Source organism: Eulemur rufifrons, chromosome 7 (genome assembly GCF_041146395.1).
Source record: "Eulemur rufifrons isolate Redbay chromosome 7, OSU_ERuf_1, whole genome shotgun sequence".
NCBI lineage: Eukaryota > Metazoa > Chordata > Mammalia > Primates > Lemuridae > Eulemur > Eulemur rufifrons.
In genome coordinates this window covers 21,937,335-21,956,350 of record NC_090989.1, presented here as the reverse complement: position 1 = coordinate 21,956,350, position 19,016 = coordinate 21,937,335, and the positions used below count along the sequence as shown (strand labels likewise).

The following is a 19,016-nucleotide window of genomic DNA, read 5'->3' as shown; positions in this document are numbered from 1 at the left end:
AGTGAAAAATGTCTTTGTTGAAGTGGTTTCTGAAGATGGTGACATCTCAGATTTTTAAAAATAACCTTACTTTAGACCAAGGCAAAAAGAAAAAGTGCACTAGAATACTTGCAGTAAAAATTGCTATCAGGAAATTGTCTCCATTATGAAGGTGGCCTTCTTATTCATAGTCTGATTAATTGGATTGTACTGTTCAGATTATATTCTGTGAGAGAGTAGAAAAATGTCTGTATAACACATACAATATTCTGTTCTTTTGATGAGGCATGACTACTGCCTTTAACCCACAAATTATGTAGGTGCTAAGTGTGAGAAAAATGAACCACGAAATTAATTCATTACAACAGTGACTGTAGGAGAAGAATAACTATTGTAGCCTCGTTCTGGTAGCTACTCTATTTTGGGATATTGCAAATCAATTGAGTTTATGTGAAGTGAAGATTAAATTTAAGAAGACTCCCATTTCCTTTATGTTGAATAAATTATTTAAAATATGAGAAAACATAATGAATGTGACCGAACAAATGCTGTTATGAAATCTGTGCATAATCCTGCTTGTTATACACACGTTAGGACAGTCAGATTGAACAAAATAATTTATATTACCTTAATTTGTGACCAATAATTCTCTGTTTTTTATCATAAAATCTGTCAGATGAATTTCCATTTCTCTATTCCCAAGGCTAGTATCTTTTTTAGTCCTTCATTATTTTTTCAACAAGATGACTCCAAATAAATCTTGATTCATAATCTTACCTCCAGTCTAGTCTTCCCTTAACTCATCTTCCAAAATGATTCTCAAGTAACTTTTCAGAAATTTCAACAGAGGCCTATTCCTGCTCTGCTTAAAATTCTCAACAGCACCACCCTTCAGCTTCCCACCTTCCCTGCAGATCCACTTTTGTCTTCCTGCTATCTCACACCTCGTCTCCGAACAACCAGGAAGCTGTCTGCATCAGGATGTTGAGCTATAGTTTGCTGATGCTGTTTTCTTTCCCCACAGAACTGTGCATTCTGCCTGCAGATCAACCCACAGTCATGGCATGATTTCTTCCATAACACTCCCAATAGCCCTCCAACTTTATTTCCTCCTACATTTAGGCACACTTTCCTTTATTTGCTCATAAAACACCTGTCTTAGTGTTTCAAAATTAAATCACCAGTTTCTGCCTTTTTCTCTCTCCCTTTTATTAATAAATTATAATGCTTCTATTCTTTCAGTGTACTTTTGTTGACTTGTCAACCTCTCCCCTGCCTAGTGAGCACTTTGAGGGTAGAGACATTGGATTTTTAAGTAATAAATATGCATTTTTAGTTTTTTTCTCAGGATTGTTTTGAACCCTCAAATGAGGTTCAAAAGTACTTTATGTGCCATATATACAAAGTACTTAATATGCGATAACTATCTATTACTAATTATTGATTAGTATTGATATTATTACTTTTTCATGAACACTCTATTGTAATCAAGAATAGAAACCACTAATTTATTTCTTTCTGATAGAATCTTTGTTCTGAAATTTATTTTTTTCAAAGTAAGTATCAATTGTAATATAATCATATATTTAGTGTATGATAAAAATTAAATATATGCATAAATAATTTTAAAATGTGTAAAATATTTGCTACAGAAAATAGTTTCTGCTTTATAATTACATCAAAATGATAATATAATAATAATATAATACACTACCATTATTAAATTTATACTGTATAGCATGTAAATTCTAAATTCCAGTTTAGAAATGATTCTAAACCATCTGAGTTATAAAATCCATTATGTAATATTTAGATTTTCTCATAATATGTTATTAAATACTTTTAAAGAGATTATACTGATTTTTACAGAAGTTTTAATACATTCATCTAAAAAATATTTTGTATCTGAATAGCATGCTGTAATATATGCACACTAATTTAATTAATTTTAATGCACAATCACTCTACATTTTGTCTATTCAATGTTTCTATATGGCTTTATCATGCAAGGCTATTTTATTGCCTACTTGCATGTCAATGCACCCTATTGTCATATTTCTTTAATGACTGCCTTCCTGCAAGCAAACTCCTTACTTATTTAAGGTATAAACACCATATTAGAAATAAAAATAACCTGCTGAGAAGAGAAATCCCAGGTTCTTTACATTTGGAGATGGGCAATGCTCTTTATTCTATTGTGCTTTGTTTGTCCTGGAATTACTCAGAGAAGACTGCGTATTTCAGTTTTTGGAACAATGCATACTAAAGTTTGTGTATTAGATCCTTTGTTTTATTATGTACATATCCATAAAGATATTTGTAGAGAATTGGATGAAATAAAAGCAGACAGATGCTAGTGGATGCCCAAGCACCCAAGTACATCACCTCAGTGACACAGAGCAGAGAATTCCCATTCCAAGTTGCCAAGCAGTGATGGTGCCCTTCATATAGAAAATTCTTATACTTAAATATATCCCTGTTCTATTCAAAATATTATAAACATCTTTGTTACAAGGTCATCTATATGCTGAAGAATAACATCAGAGGCAAGCCTGCTCATGAAGTGGAAGAAAAATAAAATATTGAAACATAGGTCTATGAAATTGGATACTATAAATTGTATTCAAATTTGCAACTAGGGAGGAAAATGCTCATTAAAGCATATAACTAATTGCAAGTCATTATCTTTCCTGACAGGTATACAATACATACAGGTTTATGTGTTAATACGTTTATATTAATAAATGTTTACAAAATAAATTTACATGAAGAAAATAAATAGGTTTGAATACTATTACTAATAAGAGACATAAAGTTTTACACTTACATTAACATAATGCAGTACTATTTTAAGAGCATTTGCAAATCAATATAAATAATACATTTAGCCCTGAAGTTTCAAAGTTTTGGCATGATACTTCTAGATTTATGAATGTTTCTGCTTATTGGGTAGGAAAAATGGGGATCTGAGGTTATATCACATCATAGGTAAAATATCTAATGGTAAATCCAGGAAACATCATTTATTTTGATTATATAACTATTTTCTTTTGATTGAAATATAGTTTCCCAGGTATGTGAAATGTGTGCAAATGAAGAACTGTTGTGTTGTATGTCTAGGTGAACCAAGTCCTCCATCCATACATGGACAGCCAAGCAGTGGGAAGAGCTTTAAACTCAGCATCACCAAACAGGATGATGGAGGGGCCCCTATTTTGGAATACATAGTGAAATATAGAAGTGTAAGTACCTTGTTTATTATAATTTGCTACAGGTTTTTTCAAATTATATTAAGAATTGCATTGAGTTTATAGAAAGATCAGGACTAAATCATATTCAGTAACCACAACGATAAGTGCTAATTTTCTATTCCTGAAATTCATCATTATAAATGGTGAGATTTCTTGTAAGATCTAAGCATAGATCACCAAAATAATCTCATGGTTTTCATCTTGTTATTTCTAGGTCTGAAATGAGACTTGTCAACATTTCAGAAATGAAATATCATTTTCCCAATTTTCCCAACAAATTTCCCATTCTACTTGTTATTAGTAACTTCAGGCTAAGTCCTCATATCAATCATACTTACTTAATCCTACATTTCATAGGATTATTAGAAAATCACACCTCAGAATAAATTACTTTAATCAAATAATCGAATGGCTTAATCCTTAACAGTTAAAGAATGGCCACACTGAATTTAAGGAAAAGGCAATAGTTTTCTACAAATTTAATCAGCACTAGCTAGTAACAGATTTTGGAAAACTTAAAGATGCATGGGGGGTTTTGATAGGTGTGGAGGATGAAAAATGTCTGCTAGTTGTAGAGTGATGAAGAATATATCTCTATGGACTTTACCTCTTTGCCTTTAGTGAAAATGTTGTCAAAGGTCATTGAAAAGTATTTTTCCAAAAATTTTTTCATAAGTATCATAGGGTATTTGCATCTACTATAGAATGTGTTAAAAATTAAACATAATTTTAAATAAAATTCTGTAAGATTTATTTACTAATGTTTATGACTGTCTCTATAATACAGCATATATTTTAGCAGACAGAATTTTAAATAATTGGTCCTCAAAAGTATTTGGATTAATTTTCAATATTTTCCCACAAATCCACAATTTTCTATATTATAAAATTGCTACTTCTAAATTCAAATATTTAAGTTTGAGGGATAATAAGAAAGGAAACTTGATTCTGAATAGCATAGTTTAATTTTAGACATCAATTCAGTTTTTAAATTTAAGATTAATAGTCCCTTCACAGCTCAACTTCATCTCAGGTTTCACACAGGCAATGACCGGAAGCTGTGTATGTCTTGGATACTCTGCCTTGGAGACTTTAAGCCTCTACCCCAGGACAGCTAGCAGAGAGAGGCTCACTGTTCTCTCAGTGAATCAGACAGTGTCATTCAACTCCAGCCAGGTCTCTTGGTCATTATTATTCGCCCATCTGGAAAATCTATGGAAGGAATACAGTCTCTCTGTCTAGGAGAACCGAATTCATGAATTGGATTGGGAGAACAAGCCCCCATGAAGATTGTAGTCCACAGTTCTACCCAGAAGAATTTATGGTACAAAATACAGGTCGATAGTAACAGTTTGTAAGGAACTCTGATGAAATCCCATAGTGAACACTAAAATGCAATGACTAGTTATAAGAATATGTCTAATATATTTACGCATGTATCATTTTTATGTAAAACTAAAAGCTATACTTGACTTGTTCATTCTAAAGAGTTGATATTAGAAATAACATAAATGCTATATTCAGTTCAATTCCACTTGTTTATTTCAATTGATGATATCAAATATTTATTATTTCCTATTATATATTTTCTTCATTTCTTTTATCAGTGGCTTTTATTAACAAAGCATGTATGTATATTAGGAATACTGTGACTTTTTTAGGCTGCATTTCTCTTTCCAGTTATCCAAAAGTGAAGTTTAGAAACTAATAAGAACATTGCTGCCTACAGTATGAACATTTCTTAAAATATTTAATAAACAATAAATAAAAACAATACAAATGTACTCAAAAACCTATTAACATATTATTTCCAGAAAGTTTTAAATATATTTTACTCACAAAATCAATATAGGCTATTTATTTTTTAAAATGTACTTTTGGATTGCAGATAAAAGAAAACATGACTAAAGGGTGTTAAAACAAGAAGATTGTTTTTCACATTGAACACATTTATGTGTTAGATAATCCAGGGTTAGGGTAGAAGCTCAGCAATAAAATTAGAAATCCAAATTATCTTTCTTTATGTTCTTTCATTCTAAGCATGTTGGCTTGCTTTTATCCTCGTGTAGATTATCTTGTGTTTGTAAGAAGGTGGATTCATATCCACACTCAGCATGTGAAGAAAGTCAAAAGAACGAAGAGGACAATAAGTTATTTCAGCTGAATGTATTTCTTTTTATTAGCAGTACAGTAAATCTTTTTGTAAAACCCCACTAAACAAAATTAAAATTATCTCTCATTAGAGAGAAATATATCCAATGACCTTCTTCCATAAAAAGTGGTTAATGTGAAGATTTGAATTAGCCAACCAATAAGGTCTGCTGCAAATTGTTGATGTAATTATTTTATTATCTTAATGGCCGTCATTAATTATGTATTTCTAACAGGCACACTATTGACATTTTAGGTGGTATAATATTGAGCTATCCAGAACTCTACCACCCAGTGTCTCATATCACTGGCTCCCATTTACTATACTGCCATAGCAACCCCATTCATTGCTGAAACCTAAACTATTCCCTCTGGTAGGAAGAATGCACCTGTTTAGAGACAATTAGAGTCACAAATGGAAAAATAATGATGTTTTAGACATCGGGGGATATATATATATAGAGAGAGAGAGAAAGAGACAGTATATATACAACATATATATAGCATATATATATAATTTATTTTAAAACATAAATATCTTTAAAACCAACTTCAAATTTATTTGTATTTCTTTATATTTGGATTAGAATTAACCATTTTTGAGAAATTGTGCCTAAAATGCATTTGGATACAGATAAGTAAAGTTTTAAGCACGATGAAATTGGTGAGATTGTAGAGAATCAAGTTTACATAATGTTCCTTAATAAATTTTACCTTTGATAAGGATTAGTTGATATGACTTAGTCTTAGATTAATATTTGAATAAGGACGACTTTTACCTTCAGTAATTTCTATCTTCCGTTTTATTGCCTTTTTCTTTCTCCTCCCAACCTAATGGTAGCGGCACCTTATTGTTTCTTCCCATTTACTCAATATCTATGTTTACCCTCCCAATAAAGTAGTGTCTTTGTCCTTCCCCAATTCCATCTCATTCCTATCTTCCTATACTTCTTCTCTCCATTTCTAAGTTCCAGCCCTTTCTAACTCTAAAAGTACTGAAGGCCTGTTTTTAATATTATAATCAAAATGATTAATTGCATTAATTCAAACATAGCTATAATTTATTCATAGTAAACTACTATGCTACTTGCCTTAGAGCTGTTCACAATTTAACAGGGAACATTGTTTTAATAGTACACACTGAGGCACTTATGGAAAGCTTTGTAGAAGTAATGGCTCAGTACCCTCTGTATTATATGAAAGGCATTGCTCAATCTTGGAGACTTTATTTTATAACTAATCAAACATACAGTGACACTTTTTCACATTTTTTGAAGGGAAAACTAAAACTTAGAGAATTTGCGTGACTTAGTGAGGAATGGCAGCAGATATCAGAATGTAAGACTTTACAGTCTAAATACTGTAGTAGTCATGACCAAAAAGGAATTTACCCACAGAGATTATATTCATCCCTGAACCACTATCCCATCTCAGCCTCAACGGCCCAGCTTTTGTGCTTCCAGATACAACCCTTGTGTCACACTTGCTCGTGCCTGTATCATTTAATAGTATGCTTTCTACTTCTATGCGTTAAAATACTCTAAGTATCCCTATTTTTTTGTCTCTCTCTTCTCCACCTTCTCCATCCTGTCAACATCTTGCTCTGAAGTTACAATTGGAGATACCATGATTGAATAAAAAGTGAAATAATTACTTAAAAATGTTCTTGATCATCTCCTTTCTTTGTATGATTCCAAGACACTTCATCTATTAGTTTCTCCAAACTACATGAATTCCACAGTATAGTAAAGTGCAACTGAATAACTTGAAAGTAATTTAGATATCATCTGTGTAGTTTTCAATTGGATAACTTCAATTTAAAAAGTAGATAGGGAAATCTGGAAAATAGGAACACCTCTAAGTTTTGCACTTCTTGATTTCTTCTTTGGCACCCTGTCTTTCAATTCTGCTATGCACAGGACTATGCATTTTATATTCTCAGAACAGCATAAACCATACAACCGTATGACTATTGGTTTCTAGCAGACACTGGATCTAAGCATTTTTTTTTTTTTTTTTAGGTTTCACTGGGAAAAGACAAAACCAGCCATGTCCTAATATAGAAAGTGTACAATTTCCTATACATTATGAACTAGGTAGCACCATTATCCTATGTTATCCTGTAACAGAGCACATGGCTTTGTTCACTCTCCCATTAAAAAGACAGACTTTATTAGAACAGAACTAGGGTAATAAAAGCAGTGTTAGATATCTCTAATGAACCCTTCATGAAAATTAATGTCTCTCACAATGCCAGTAAGATTAAACCATATATTTGGAAAATAAAGACAAGCATATTAATTGCATAAAATGTTTGGAAAAATGCAAGAGGTTATTTTAAGTACAGAATATTTTATATCTACTTTGTACTTGTAATATCAGTATAACTCCATACAATTTAATAAATAGTTTTTCATGCTTCTATGAATTTTTTACTATTTTCTCTCTAATTTGATGATAGCTATGGGATCATAATTATCACTTAGTGTTGGCACATTAAATAAATTTCCTGAGCTAAGAAAATTGGTAGCTTAAATCAATTGTGAGGAAGATATTTTAAGGACTAGGAACAGTTCTTACAGTGTATGTTTGTAAGTCTTAATTGACCTTTTTAAGCTATTTGGAGCCCAGGAGGTTGTATACTATCTCAATGGTAACAGGAAAATAAAAGGTAATTTTGAAAAGGACATTAAAATAATAAAAAAATAAAATTGAGCTTTGATTGTTGGGAGAACTTATTTCCCAGTTAATAATGTGTACATTTGTACATTGAAATTTATTTAAAGCCATTAAAGTTTGTTTTGAAATATCCTCAAAAATAACTACCTATGTACATGAAAGAGTATGAAGCTTTTTGGTAATTTTTCTTCGCTGTGAGTGAAGAGGATGAGTTTTATTCACCTTTGTTTTTATAGTATAAACTAGACTATGTGTTACCTGAATGAACAAATACAGCAATTAATTAATGAATAAATTAGCCCATGCTATGCAATTATAAATAGTCTTATAAGCAGATTAATAAATATGAGAAACAAGGAAAAAATCTTGCTCTGCCAGTTTTTATTTAGGTGAGAATGCAGAAGATGACGAATAGGAAATACTAGGATTATTGCCATTTAAGTAGTAGTTAGGTGGATAGTGGAGACTAGAAACAGGTTACATAGGCCTAGTTGAGAAAACTTTACCAAGGTTCAGGACATGACACAAGGCAATTTCAAACAGTTAAATTCTAATCTAATCTGTTAGATTAGAATTTATAACTCTTCTAAAAACTTCTAAACCTTGTATCTTCGCAAATCTCAGTAGAGTATCATTTTGTTCATAGAATATACACATGTGCATACTATATATGTACAATATAAATTATCCAGATTGCTAAATCACCTCTCTCGTATTCAGAGTAGAAAACTGAGTGTTTCAGAATTCTGGGGCCTTCTATAAGGTCAAATAAATTTGAATAGTTGAACTGTGTTACCAGGGAATCCAAGAACCAGGAACTGCATTCCATATGTACAAAATCTTAAGTCATAGAACATGAGAGTCAGAAGAACCTAAAATTCATCTAGTTAGTATGACCTGCCTCCTCTATTTTCCTCTCATTTTAGAATTATGCAGTTTTTATTATAATGAGAACCGAAAAAGAAAGTTAGTGTGGTCTATTTCTTGTTATGAATAAAAGTATCAAGGAGCCCTCTAAATATAAGAAAATAATGACCCCTTACACTTTTCCTCCAATCTCCTCTCTGTACATATAATAGCAAGTATTTCCCTAAATGCTGATACTATGACTTTAGAATTACTAATAGGAAGTGTCCTTAATTGTCAAATGGCCCTGCTATCTATTTTCTAACAAAAAAGTTCACTTAAGAGAAGCTATACCAAAGCAAATGACTTCTTTTTTCAGTAGATTCCCTTCAACATTTAATTGGCTTATTAATAATAGCCCTATTCAGCAAATCATCTCATTAAGTTACCTAGGGGAACATTTTGCAACTAGATTATCTTAAATTGTTCCCTAGGCATTTAAATTCTGTAAATTAGACACGCTACAAATGCATAATTTAGATTTTGATGCCTACGGGAGTATTTGGTAACACCCACTTTAATTTTTTTTTCCTATTCCCTAGGAATAGCAATTAGGGAATTTAAATGCCTCTTTGTCTAATGTTGAATGGAAAATGAAATTGATTTGTATTGGGAAAATACTATAACTCCCTTTGGGTTCTTTTCACCATCAGTCCAAATATTTAAAATGATGGAGGGAGGGGCTTTTAATTTATCGTGTTAAGAACTTCAAGAATTGAGTTAAATGATTTTTAATTCAGAAGAGACTATCTGCACGTCTTGTGCTTTTCAAGAGGTTTCACCTCAAATACTCAATTCCCAGAAATGCTATTTTTGAAGGCTTACCAGAAGGACATGAAGTCTGTCTATCCTTCTAGATTTTTTTTCATGGGGTAACCCAGATCTCAGTTGTTGGCTTATTTTCTGGCTCTTTCACCCACATCTCTACTCAGATCCAAAGCAAAATTCAACTCCTTGGATTTACAGAAAAATATTCATTCATAGCAAGCACTGCATAATTGCATGGGATGTACTGTATAACTGCAGTGGTGCCAGGGCCACAGGGGTATGCAGCTCTCTTCTGCCTTGTCTAGCACTTGTCTTCATGTAACCCTTCAGTCTCCTTGTTCCACACACTCTCCTTCCTCTATGTGTATGTGTGTACAAAATATATAACTTGTAAAAATATGTTCTATGTGTATATGTGTATATTCTATACATAGCATACAGATTATATGTTCCATCTGTTTGCATGTGTGCATATATACAAATATATCATATATCATCTAAAATTAATTTCATGTTGACTTTTTAAGCTTTATTGTTTTGGTCAATATCTAGGGAATGTTTTCGCATTTACTTGAAACAGTTAGCCTACAGTGTTCATTTATACATCTCCCAGTGATTATGCATCTCTCTGAGCTTTAAAATCATTTCGTTTATTTTTGTATCTGAAGCCCTGTAAAAAACTCACACCTTCTTTCATTAACAAGGTTAAGACAACAGAAAAAAAATAGTACAGTGTTTATTATTTCTGGTAAATGTGATGTCCATCTCTCCCAGAGGAGATCTGCCTGGCCCGGGGATTTTATTCTTTCTGTTACATGCTCCTATTGTACCCTCTCGTTCTTCAAAGAACTCATGTCTTTCTTCTGTGCTGGTTTATGAACTCCAAGATGAGGGTATTGCATGTCTTGTTCACTATCATGTTCATTGTTCCTAGAAAAGCGTCACCACCCAATTAAGCCTGAATAAATAACTGATAAATGAATAGGTGAAGACAGATTGTGTTGGTGAAACCATGGCTGTTTAGCACATCTGTCCTAAGGACTTCAAAAGCATGCCTATGTTTCTTCCTTAAGTTTACTACTCATTTAGTGACTTAGATAAGTTAAAAATCTCTCTGGCCCATGCTGTTTGTTTTTCCCATGGTTTTTCCTATACACCTCATAACATTTTAAATAGTAATGGGAAACAGGCCTCTTTGACAAATGCATCTACTCACCAGTTTCAAAAAGCAAGGCAAGTGTCTATTGCTTAAAGGCTTGTCCATGTAAACCATGCTTCATTAGGGCTGCTAATATCTTCAGTTTTAGATGAAACAGCAGAACAGGCCAAGCTGTCTCCTTTGCAATGAAAGTTCTATGCCACTAAAAAATAATTAAGTAGAAAAAGAGAATGATAGTAAGGTATCAAAACCATAACATCTTGTCTCCATCTGAAGGATACTCCATGTTTGTAGTACTATAAATTTAATGCATTTATGAATTTAACTTCCACAATTCTATTTTAGAGAATAAATTATTATTACTATGAACTCAGAAAACATTTATTGTTATTCTCTATAGTCAAAGAAACATTGTAAAATTTTGGTTCGACATAAAGTAATACCTGGCTTAGTTAGCTATGACGTTAAAAAATATCTGTCTATTACTATAGGCAGGCTGTAATTTATTTATATTTATATATACTTATACCCTAGGAAAATGAGATTTGTAATTACAAGGATAGATTATTAGAGACATGATTCCAGAGAAAATGTTTCATTTCCATACAGTTATTATGAAAAGTTATCTCTTAAAAATAGCTATTATTTTTAAGTGGTTATGATCCCCTAAGGCCCTGGAATACATAAGTTACTCAGTGTTCTTCACTGCTCCCTCAAAAAGCTGACAGAGCAGCTGATACCATCATTTTTGTTACAAAGAACAGAGAAACAAGACAGAAATGTTCAGGAACTCACCCGTGTTTAAATAGTTAACATATGGCAAAGCCAATGATCACATTATTTCAAGTGATTTAATTCATAAAATTATATCAATTTGTTTTTCTTTGTTAATTGTAGTACTCATAGCATTTTTTTTTTTATTTTTAAAGATTTTGGGGGGGGCAAGTTGAATTCTGTTACATGTATACGTTGTATAATGGTGAACTCTGGGCTTTTGGTGTACCCATCACCCGAATAATGTACACGGCACCCCATAGGTAATTTTTCATCCTTCACCCTCCTGCCCCCTCCCCCATTTTGAGTCTTCAGTGTCCATTATAATACTCTGTGTGCCCTTGCGTAGCTATATTTTAGCTCATTCTTACAAGTGAGAACATGTAGCATTTATTTTTCTGTTTCAGGGTTATTTCACTTAGGATAGCAGTCTCCAGTTCCATCCAAGTTACTGCAAAACACATTATTTCATTATTTCTTATCACTGAGTAGTACTCCACGGTGTGTTCCTTCTGTTGATGTACATTTAGGTTGATTCCATATCTTTGAATTATGAATTGTGTTGTGATAGACATATAAAGCAAATATGTTTTTGATATAATGTTTTTTTCAAATAAAGGGAAATTCAAATATCATATGGCCCAAAACTTTTATTTTAGAAAAAGAATTAGATAGCATTTAAGTGTAGAATGTTTGAGGAAAGGGTAACATTCTTTTGTTTTCCTATGCTAATGACCTATTTCACAGGTATAATTTCCCTTGTATGTTGTTTTATTATAAACCATAAAACATAACAGCAGTAAAAAATATATTCAGTGGTAATATAAATCTATAAATAATTGCCATATCATGCTTCCAAGACATTTTATCGTTTTTTCCCCCTCAAGAAACTTTTAACCTCAGTCTCTGGCAGTTATTTTAATTGACATAATAGGGTTTTTTCCTATATACGATATTTTATTTTTTCTGTTCACATGTTATTAATAATGAAATAAACAAACTGTCCAAAACCAAACTTATATATATGAAATTTAAAAAAAATTATGAAGGTTTATTACTAACCACTTAATCAAGGATTAATTATAAAATCATCACTCTTTGGCTGATACAAACATTAAATTTTATATAGAAAAATGTTATAGGTAATAGGGACTTTACTGACGTAGCAACTTTATTCCTGTACATAAGAAAATATCTTTTTTTGATATTAATAAAACCACTTGTTCCAATGACAAGATAAATTATTTTTTCAAATCACTTTAGTGTATGAATATTTCCAAAATATATTTTTATTGCCTTTACAGAAAGATAAGGAAGACCAATGGTTAGAGAAAAAAGTTCAGGGAAATAAAGATCACATCATTTTGGAGCATCTACAGTGGACAATGGGTTATGAAGTTCAAATTACAGCTGCCAACAGATTGGGATATTCTGAACCAACAGTTTATGAGTTCAGCATGCCACCAAAGCCCAACATTATTAAAGGTAAGCAAAAGTGTATTTTTTCTTAGGCTGAACATAAATATGATACCATCTTTTGATAAGCCCTATAAATTCTTTCTTAATAATGGAAACAAACTGAAATGTAAATTCTAGGTTCTAATCATGACTATTGTGACACGTCATACTCAACATTTCTTATTGCTCTTGCTGTAGGTTATTAACTTGTAAATATACTTTGACAGCATTGACAGTTGAAGTGGTAGGTAGAGAATGAGCAGAGGGAGAGGATAGAAAGTAACAGTGATTGATGATAACGAACATAAAAAATTTCTTTTGAAACCAAAAGAAAGCTTGGCGAAGAAGGCAACTTCTCTGTCAATCGTGTGGGGGCTGGTGCTCCACTTATTGTTAGTTTTGGCCAAAAAAAATGATAAGCCCATCTGTGCCTGATTAAGCAATTTGATGTTGGAAACATAAAATCAGTTACAAAGTGAGGCAGAAATGATCACAAATGTAAATCCATAAGAGTTATAACTAGAGTCTCAAACGGCCCCACAACATGGCAGGACATTCAGAGTCAGCTGGTTTTCACAACACACTGGTAGATTGTACTTTTGAAAGATAACAGTGCTTACATCATTACATAGTAGTATATTAGCAATGTTATCAATGTCCAGAGGCATGATATTAATTTTTTTCAGATACATTTTGTAGAGGTAAAGATGCAAGAGTTTATCCTGCTTCAAGATCATTTTTATTTCTGTTAATGAGTTGCCATATTGATCATATTTTAACATTTATTTTACCTTGGGTATTACCATTAATATTTAAGTTGTATACCGATATGTACATATATAACATATATATATTTTATATATAGTGTACTCTTTATATATAGAGAGAGAGATTAAAACAGCATACACCATAAAACCAATATTTATTTAAATCTTATTATAATAGAGTGTCAGTACTGGTACATGATATTTTTAAAACTGGAAAATAAGTAAAACTTTTAGTCACTCATGTTATTTAATTTAATTTCAAACTGATGGTAATCTCATTTTTTATGATGTTATAATGTCCATCAGGTTTTTAAAAAATTGAAAGTAGTTTTTATACAATTAATCTTTCAGTTGAAAGTGATTACCTTTGGTTATAAGGCTTAAAAGTGATTTACATTATGGCTTCTTATTGCTAATATTAACCAAATAATGCTATCAATTATAACTAAAAATTTTAAAGTCAGAAGTCTCTAGAAATAATAACGGTATCATATTATGATGGCATTTTCTTTTTAATTTGAAATATACTTCTGTATTCATTATCTCATTTTCATTCTTAAATCTAAGTTGGATAAGGAAGAGTTATTCACATCTTACAAATATGGTTTTAGGAGATTTAATGATCTGTTGAAGATCAGACCTACTTTTAGTGACGTGATAAACCTGATACTGCTATGAGAGGATGCACCTAAATAGAGATGATTGAATGTACTAACAAGTTCATTGCCCCTGTGAGTTTGAAATTTGAAGGACTGCCTCTACAATTCAACAGTATACTTCTTCCTTCTAAATCTTTAATTTAGTGTGCATATATATTTGAAGGAAATAATTTTATTAAAATAAAATAATATTTGATGAAGTAGAAGGCAAAATTTTAATAGCATTTTGTAGATAAAACACAAAATTTTAAAAATATACTTCAAGCATGTTATTCAATGTGATACTTCAGAGACTCTGTCATATTTATAAGACATTGTTAATAACAACAACAACAGGTATAGACAAGCTAAAAATGTTAAAAAGTCAAAAAATATGTAAAGCCTCAACGATAGCCAAGACACACTGTGATGAATTTTCTCTAAAAATATTGCTTTTTTTTTTTTTTTTTAATTTTAGAAACTTGTTGGCTGAAAGCTTATGGGTAAGACTTGGAAGGAAAATGGATAGAATTGTGGTTTATATTCCCACATTTGTTCATGTCATGTAACTTGTCTTGGTATCTGTCTCCTCATCTCTGAAATTAGTTTTTCTGGCTCTGCAATGTTAAGATCTATTCACTTATTCATTCCAGAGTTATCAGGCTTTAAGACACATACTTAAATGAGTACAAAGTATTCATCTGTGAAAAGTACAGAACTGGCCCTTACCCCCGCAAATCTCAAAGTCTAGTAGGCAAGACAGGCATTTCAACACAAGTTAGAATAAACAATGAATAGTTACAACTAAGAAAGGTTTCCTTTAGAAAGTGATTTTCCAAAGGAAACTGGCAGAAATGAACTTTCCAGGGAAAATATGTTACATGGAAGGAATCTCTGAGACAAGAAATAGCTTGATCTTTTTTAGGAACTAGAAAAGGCATGTCTGGAAGAGAACCTGGAGGTGTATGACTGAAGGTACAGCTAGAACCCAGATGATCTAAGGGCTTCTAAACACCATAATTTTAAAATAGATCCTGAAAGAAGCAATAATTTTAATCAGGAATATTATATTAATAGATAGGCATTATAAACAGATTATTCTAGCTCATATGAATAAAAGAAAATAATGGTTGAATGGCAACGAAAAAAGAAAAGAATGAATAATTTCCACACACATTTTGACATAGGCTAACTTTGCCTTTGTAATACATAGGATTCAGTCTATGATGATGACTTTTAGCTTTCTGGCTTGGGCAACTTCAGCATTGTGAATCTCATTTCTCAAGGTGAAAAATATTGTTGGAGGAGTAAGATTTGAAGAATAAAGATAAAATATAAGATCAGTTATGTAGTTGTAAAATTTGAAATGTCAAATCATTGGTAAGATATGTGGGTATAGCTATAAGAAAATAGCCATGGCTTGGAGACATATACCATAAGGCTGTCAGTCATAACAGGTGAATGGTCTTTGAAGCCTGGGTGAAAATAAAATCCTCCAACAAATAATGTCTACTTTTAGATATTACTCTTAAAAAGGATTGGTGTATGTGATACTCATTGATGTTTCCTACCATGTAGGACTACTGGCACAGCATAGAGGTTCAAAGAGTATTTCTTGAGTTAGTAAGGAGTAGAGGATTAAGAACTGAATCCCAAGCAACTGTAATATTATACGGAAAGAACAAACCACACCCCCTCCTGCCTCTCCCAGTGAGATTTAGATGTAACAAAGGCACTGGAAAAATACCAGAGTGTAGTATCTTGGAAGTTATATTTCAAGAAGAAAAGGTGTAAAAAGATTCAAATGATGCTAAGAGTTCAACAGAACTGAACCAAAACTCATGTAAAATATCCTTATCACACGCAGCTTTGCTGAAGTGGTTGGGATAGAAATTAGGTAGGATGGGCTGAGGACTGTACCTGAGGTTAGGAAATTTAAACTCCATGTTCATTTAAAGCTTTCAAGAAGTTTTTCTGTGAAGATGAAAAGAGGAGGGAAAAGACAGTGTCAGAAAACAACTTATGGGAAAGGGGGCGGAAATAGCATATTTATTTCATCTATAAAAATGTCACAAAATAAGTCTAATTTACTGTGACTGAATCCACTTATTGCCAAGGACTCATGTAAAACCCATATTAAAGACAGGCCCTTATAGATTAAGAATTGATAGATTTAGATCTAGATTTCTTGAGGCAACTTTAAAGGCTGTGATGATGGGGAATTTGAGAGCTTTTAAACCCACAGAATCCTATAAAGTTAACATTATGCCTTTGAAAAATATGGAAAAATGCTTTCATTACAACTACTCTAATAGTTATATGATTTATTTTTTCATTTTTAAAAAACATACTCAAACTCATATTATAAATAAGTTATTTATAATATACTAATAGGTCTTAAGTCTTCTTGTTTAAGCTGGAGAAGAAATAGAGTTGAAAAGTTAATTTATTTTTTATTTATATTTGTATATCATACATTGTAGACTGTCCAAATAAGTTCTATGAATTTTTAATTAAAATTTCATTACTTATGTGCATTAAGAGATATTTAATTTTTGTAAGTAATAGGCTAAATCTAGAGGACATTTGTTTGACTAAAGCATTATTTTTTAGCAATTTTCTCACCTTGCATTAATAGACAATATAGTCTACTGATAATAAATGTTTTTTCTTGTATGTATCTTGGTGGATACCACATCTAAGTAGTTCATGATTCTGATTTTTAAAAGTATTCTCTAATCATTAATATTTTCTCATTTTTATTTCTTATTAAATATGTGCTTACTTTGAAAGATGTGTCTTTGGATTTACACAAAAATAAAATATGCAGAATCAGTCATGTTCCTTTTTGGAATATTCATACAGCATAATTCTATTTTATTTCTTTTATAAATAACAAGAATGTTGGGAATTTATGGTGAATTAAATGTTATAAAAATTATCACCAACTGATTAATGGAACTAGAGGCCGATAAAAGCATTTATTAATTTGTTCTATAATTTTAACGACTAAAAATACTACTCAATTCATCAATTGGATATAATGTAATACTTTAAAAAAGTCCTTCGAGATAAATTTGTTTTGGAAGCTATTTATTTTGGCTTACAATATGTTTGATGTTGTCTTTATTTCAACAAAGGAAGACCTTGGTATCTTCAGTAATTACATACTTTATCTCCTGTTGTTATTCTGAGTTGGTATGTCTAATTTCACATTGACTATCAATATAATTTGATGACAAAAAATTCTGATCATACATTCTTACAATCCGATGGTAATATAATTCTGTATGGTAATATATAGTACATACATAAGAGGTCTTCAAATTGGATAAGCTAAAAAAAAATGATATAAATTGTCAAGAAATATATTGCTAAAAATTTTCAGTTAATTTCTATTTTCATGGGCTTTTAAATAGTACTTCTAATGCACTATAGAGTAAAATTATTTTGATGACTTTTAGTCTAGTTTCAAGTAACATGAATACACACTTTCATTTCTGGATAATTCAACAGGAGCAGAAAACATAATAGTTGTCTTGAGATTAAATTTATGTTTGCAATAGAACATAAATTAAAGAAATTTTAAAACAATGGTGAAAGTGAAGTCCAGTTAACTGGAGAAAACTTAATTTTAAATATCTGGAATTCTTAGTCAAAACTAAATATTGATACTACATACACAATATATTTATTTGGTTTAGCATGTAATCAAAAAGTAAGTCTATAAATTACATTCATAATCTTGTTCTTAAAATTGTTTGAAAAAGGGTACAATGACATACATCTAGAGTTTGCCTATGGCCAACTGGGCTAATGCTTTTAACTTCTATTATTGCAAATTTTCATTATATGAGGATGTAATTATCACTTATATTTCTTGGTAGTTCATTTATTATTAAAATATAAATGCTTTCATTAAATATGTATTCTAGGAAATTATGATAGAAAAAATTACCATCAAATATTATAGAATATGTTTAGCTCATATTAAATGTAGCACTGTGAATTTACTGGTAGCACAGTGGAATTACTGATGACTTTTCCCTTGTAAGTTATAATTTCAAATTATAAGTGAAAGATGTTCACATTAAATAATCAGTGACAGTAACAATGTCTGAATAATGTGAAATAAATATTAATATTGATCCTTATTTAAGTTTTTAATATGTCATGACTCTTTAGAAATGCTTTATATAATATTTTAGACTTTTTTTGTCTTGTATCAAAGTAATTTTTGTAGATAACTGTTAATGGCTTTGTGTAAATCTGGCATTAATTATTTTCTCTTTTTTTTTTTCTTTCCTACTGTCATGTTTTTTTCTTTTTTTCTTTTCATATTTGTAACTACTCTTTTTTTCTTAATTATTTTATCCTTATTCTATTTTCAAAAACAATTTTCATCATACAGATAAATGCTGTGAAGCGAATACAGGCGAAAATGGAAGCCAGTCACGGCAGCTGAATGCTGCTGGGTTTTCTTTCA

At 31.1% G+C, this 19,016-nt stretch overlaps 1 protein-coding gene across 1 annotated transcript in view; it reads left to right on the top strand.

The window, feature by feature from the left end:
• The window catches only part of NCAM2 (neural cell adhesion molecule 2), a 325,026-nt gene that overhangs the window by 241,840 nt on the left and 64,170 nt on the right, over nucleotides 1-19,016 (top strand). The window contains 2 exon segments of the mRNA XM_069472428.1: nucleotides 3,100-3,221; nucleotides 12,972-13,152. Of these exon segments, the coding sequence (XP_069328529.1) occupies nucleotides 3,100-3,221; nucleotides 12,972-13,152 (303 nt within the window).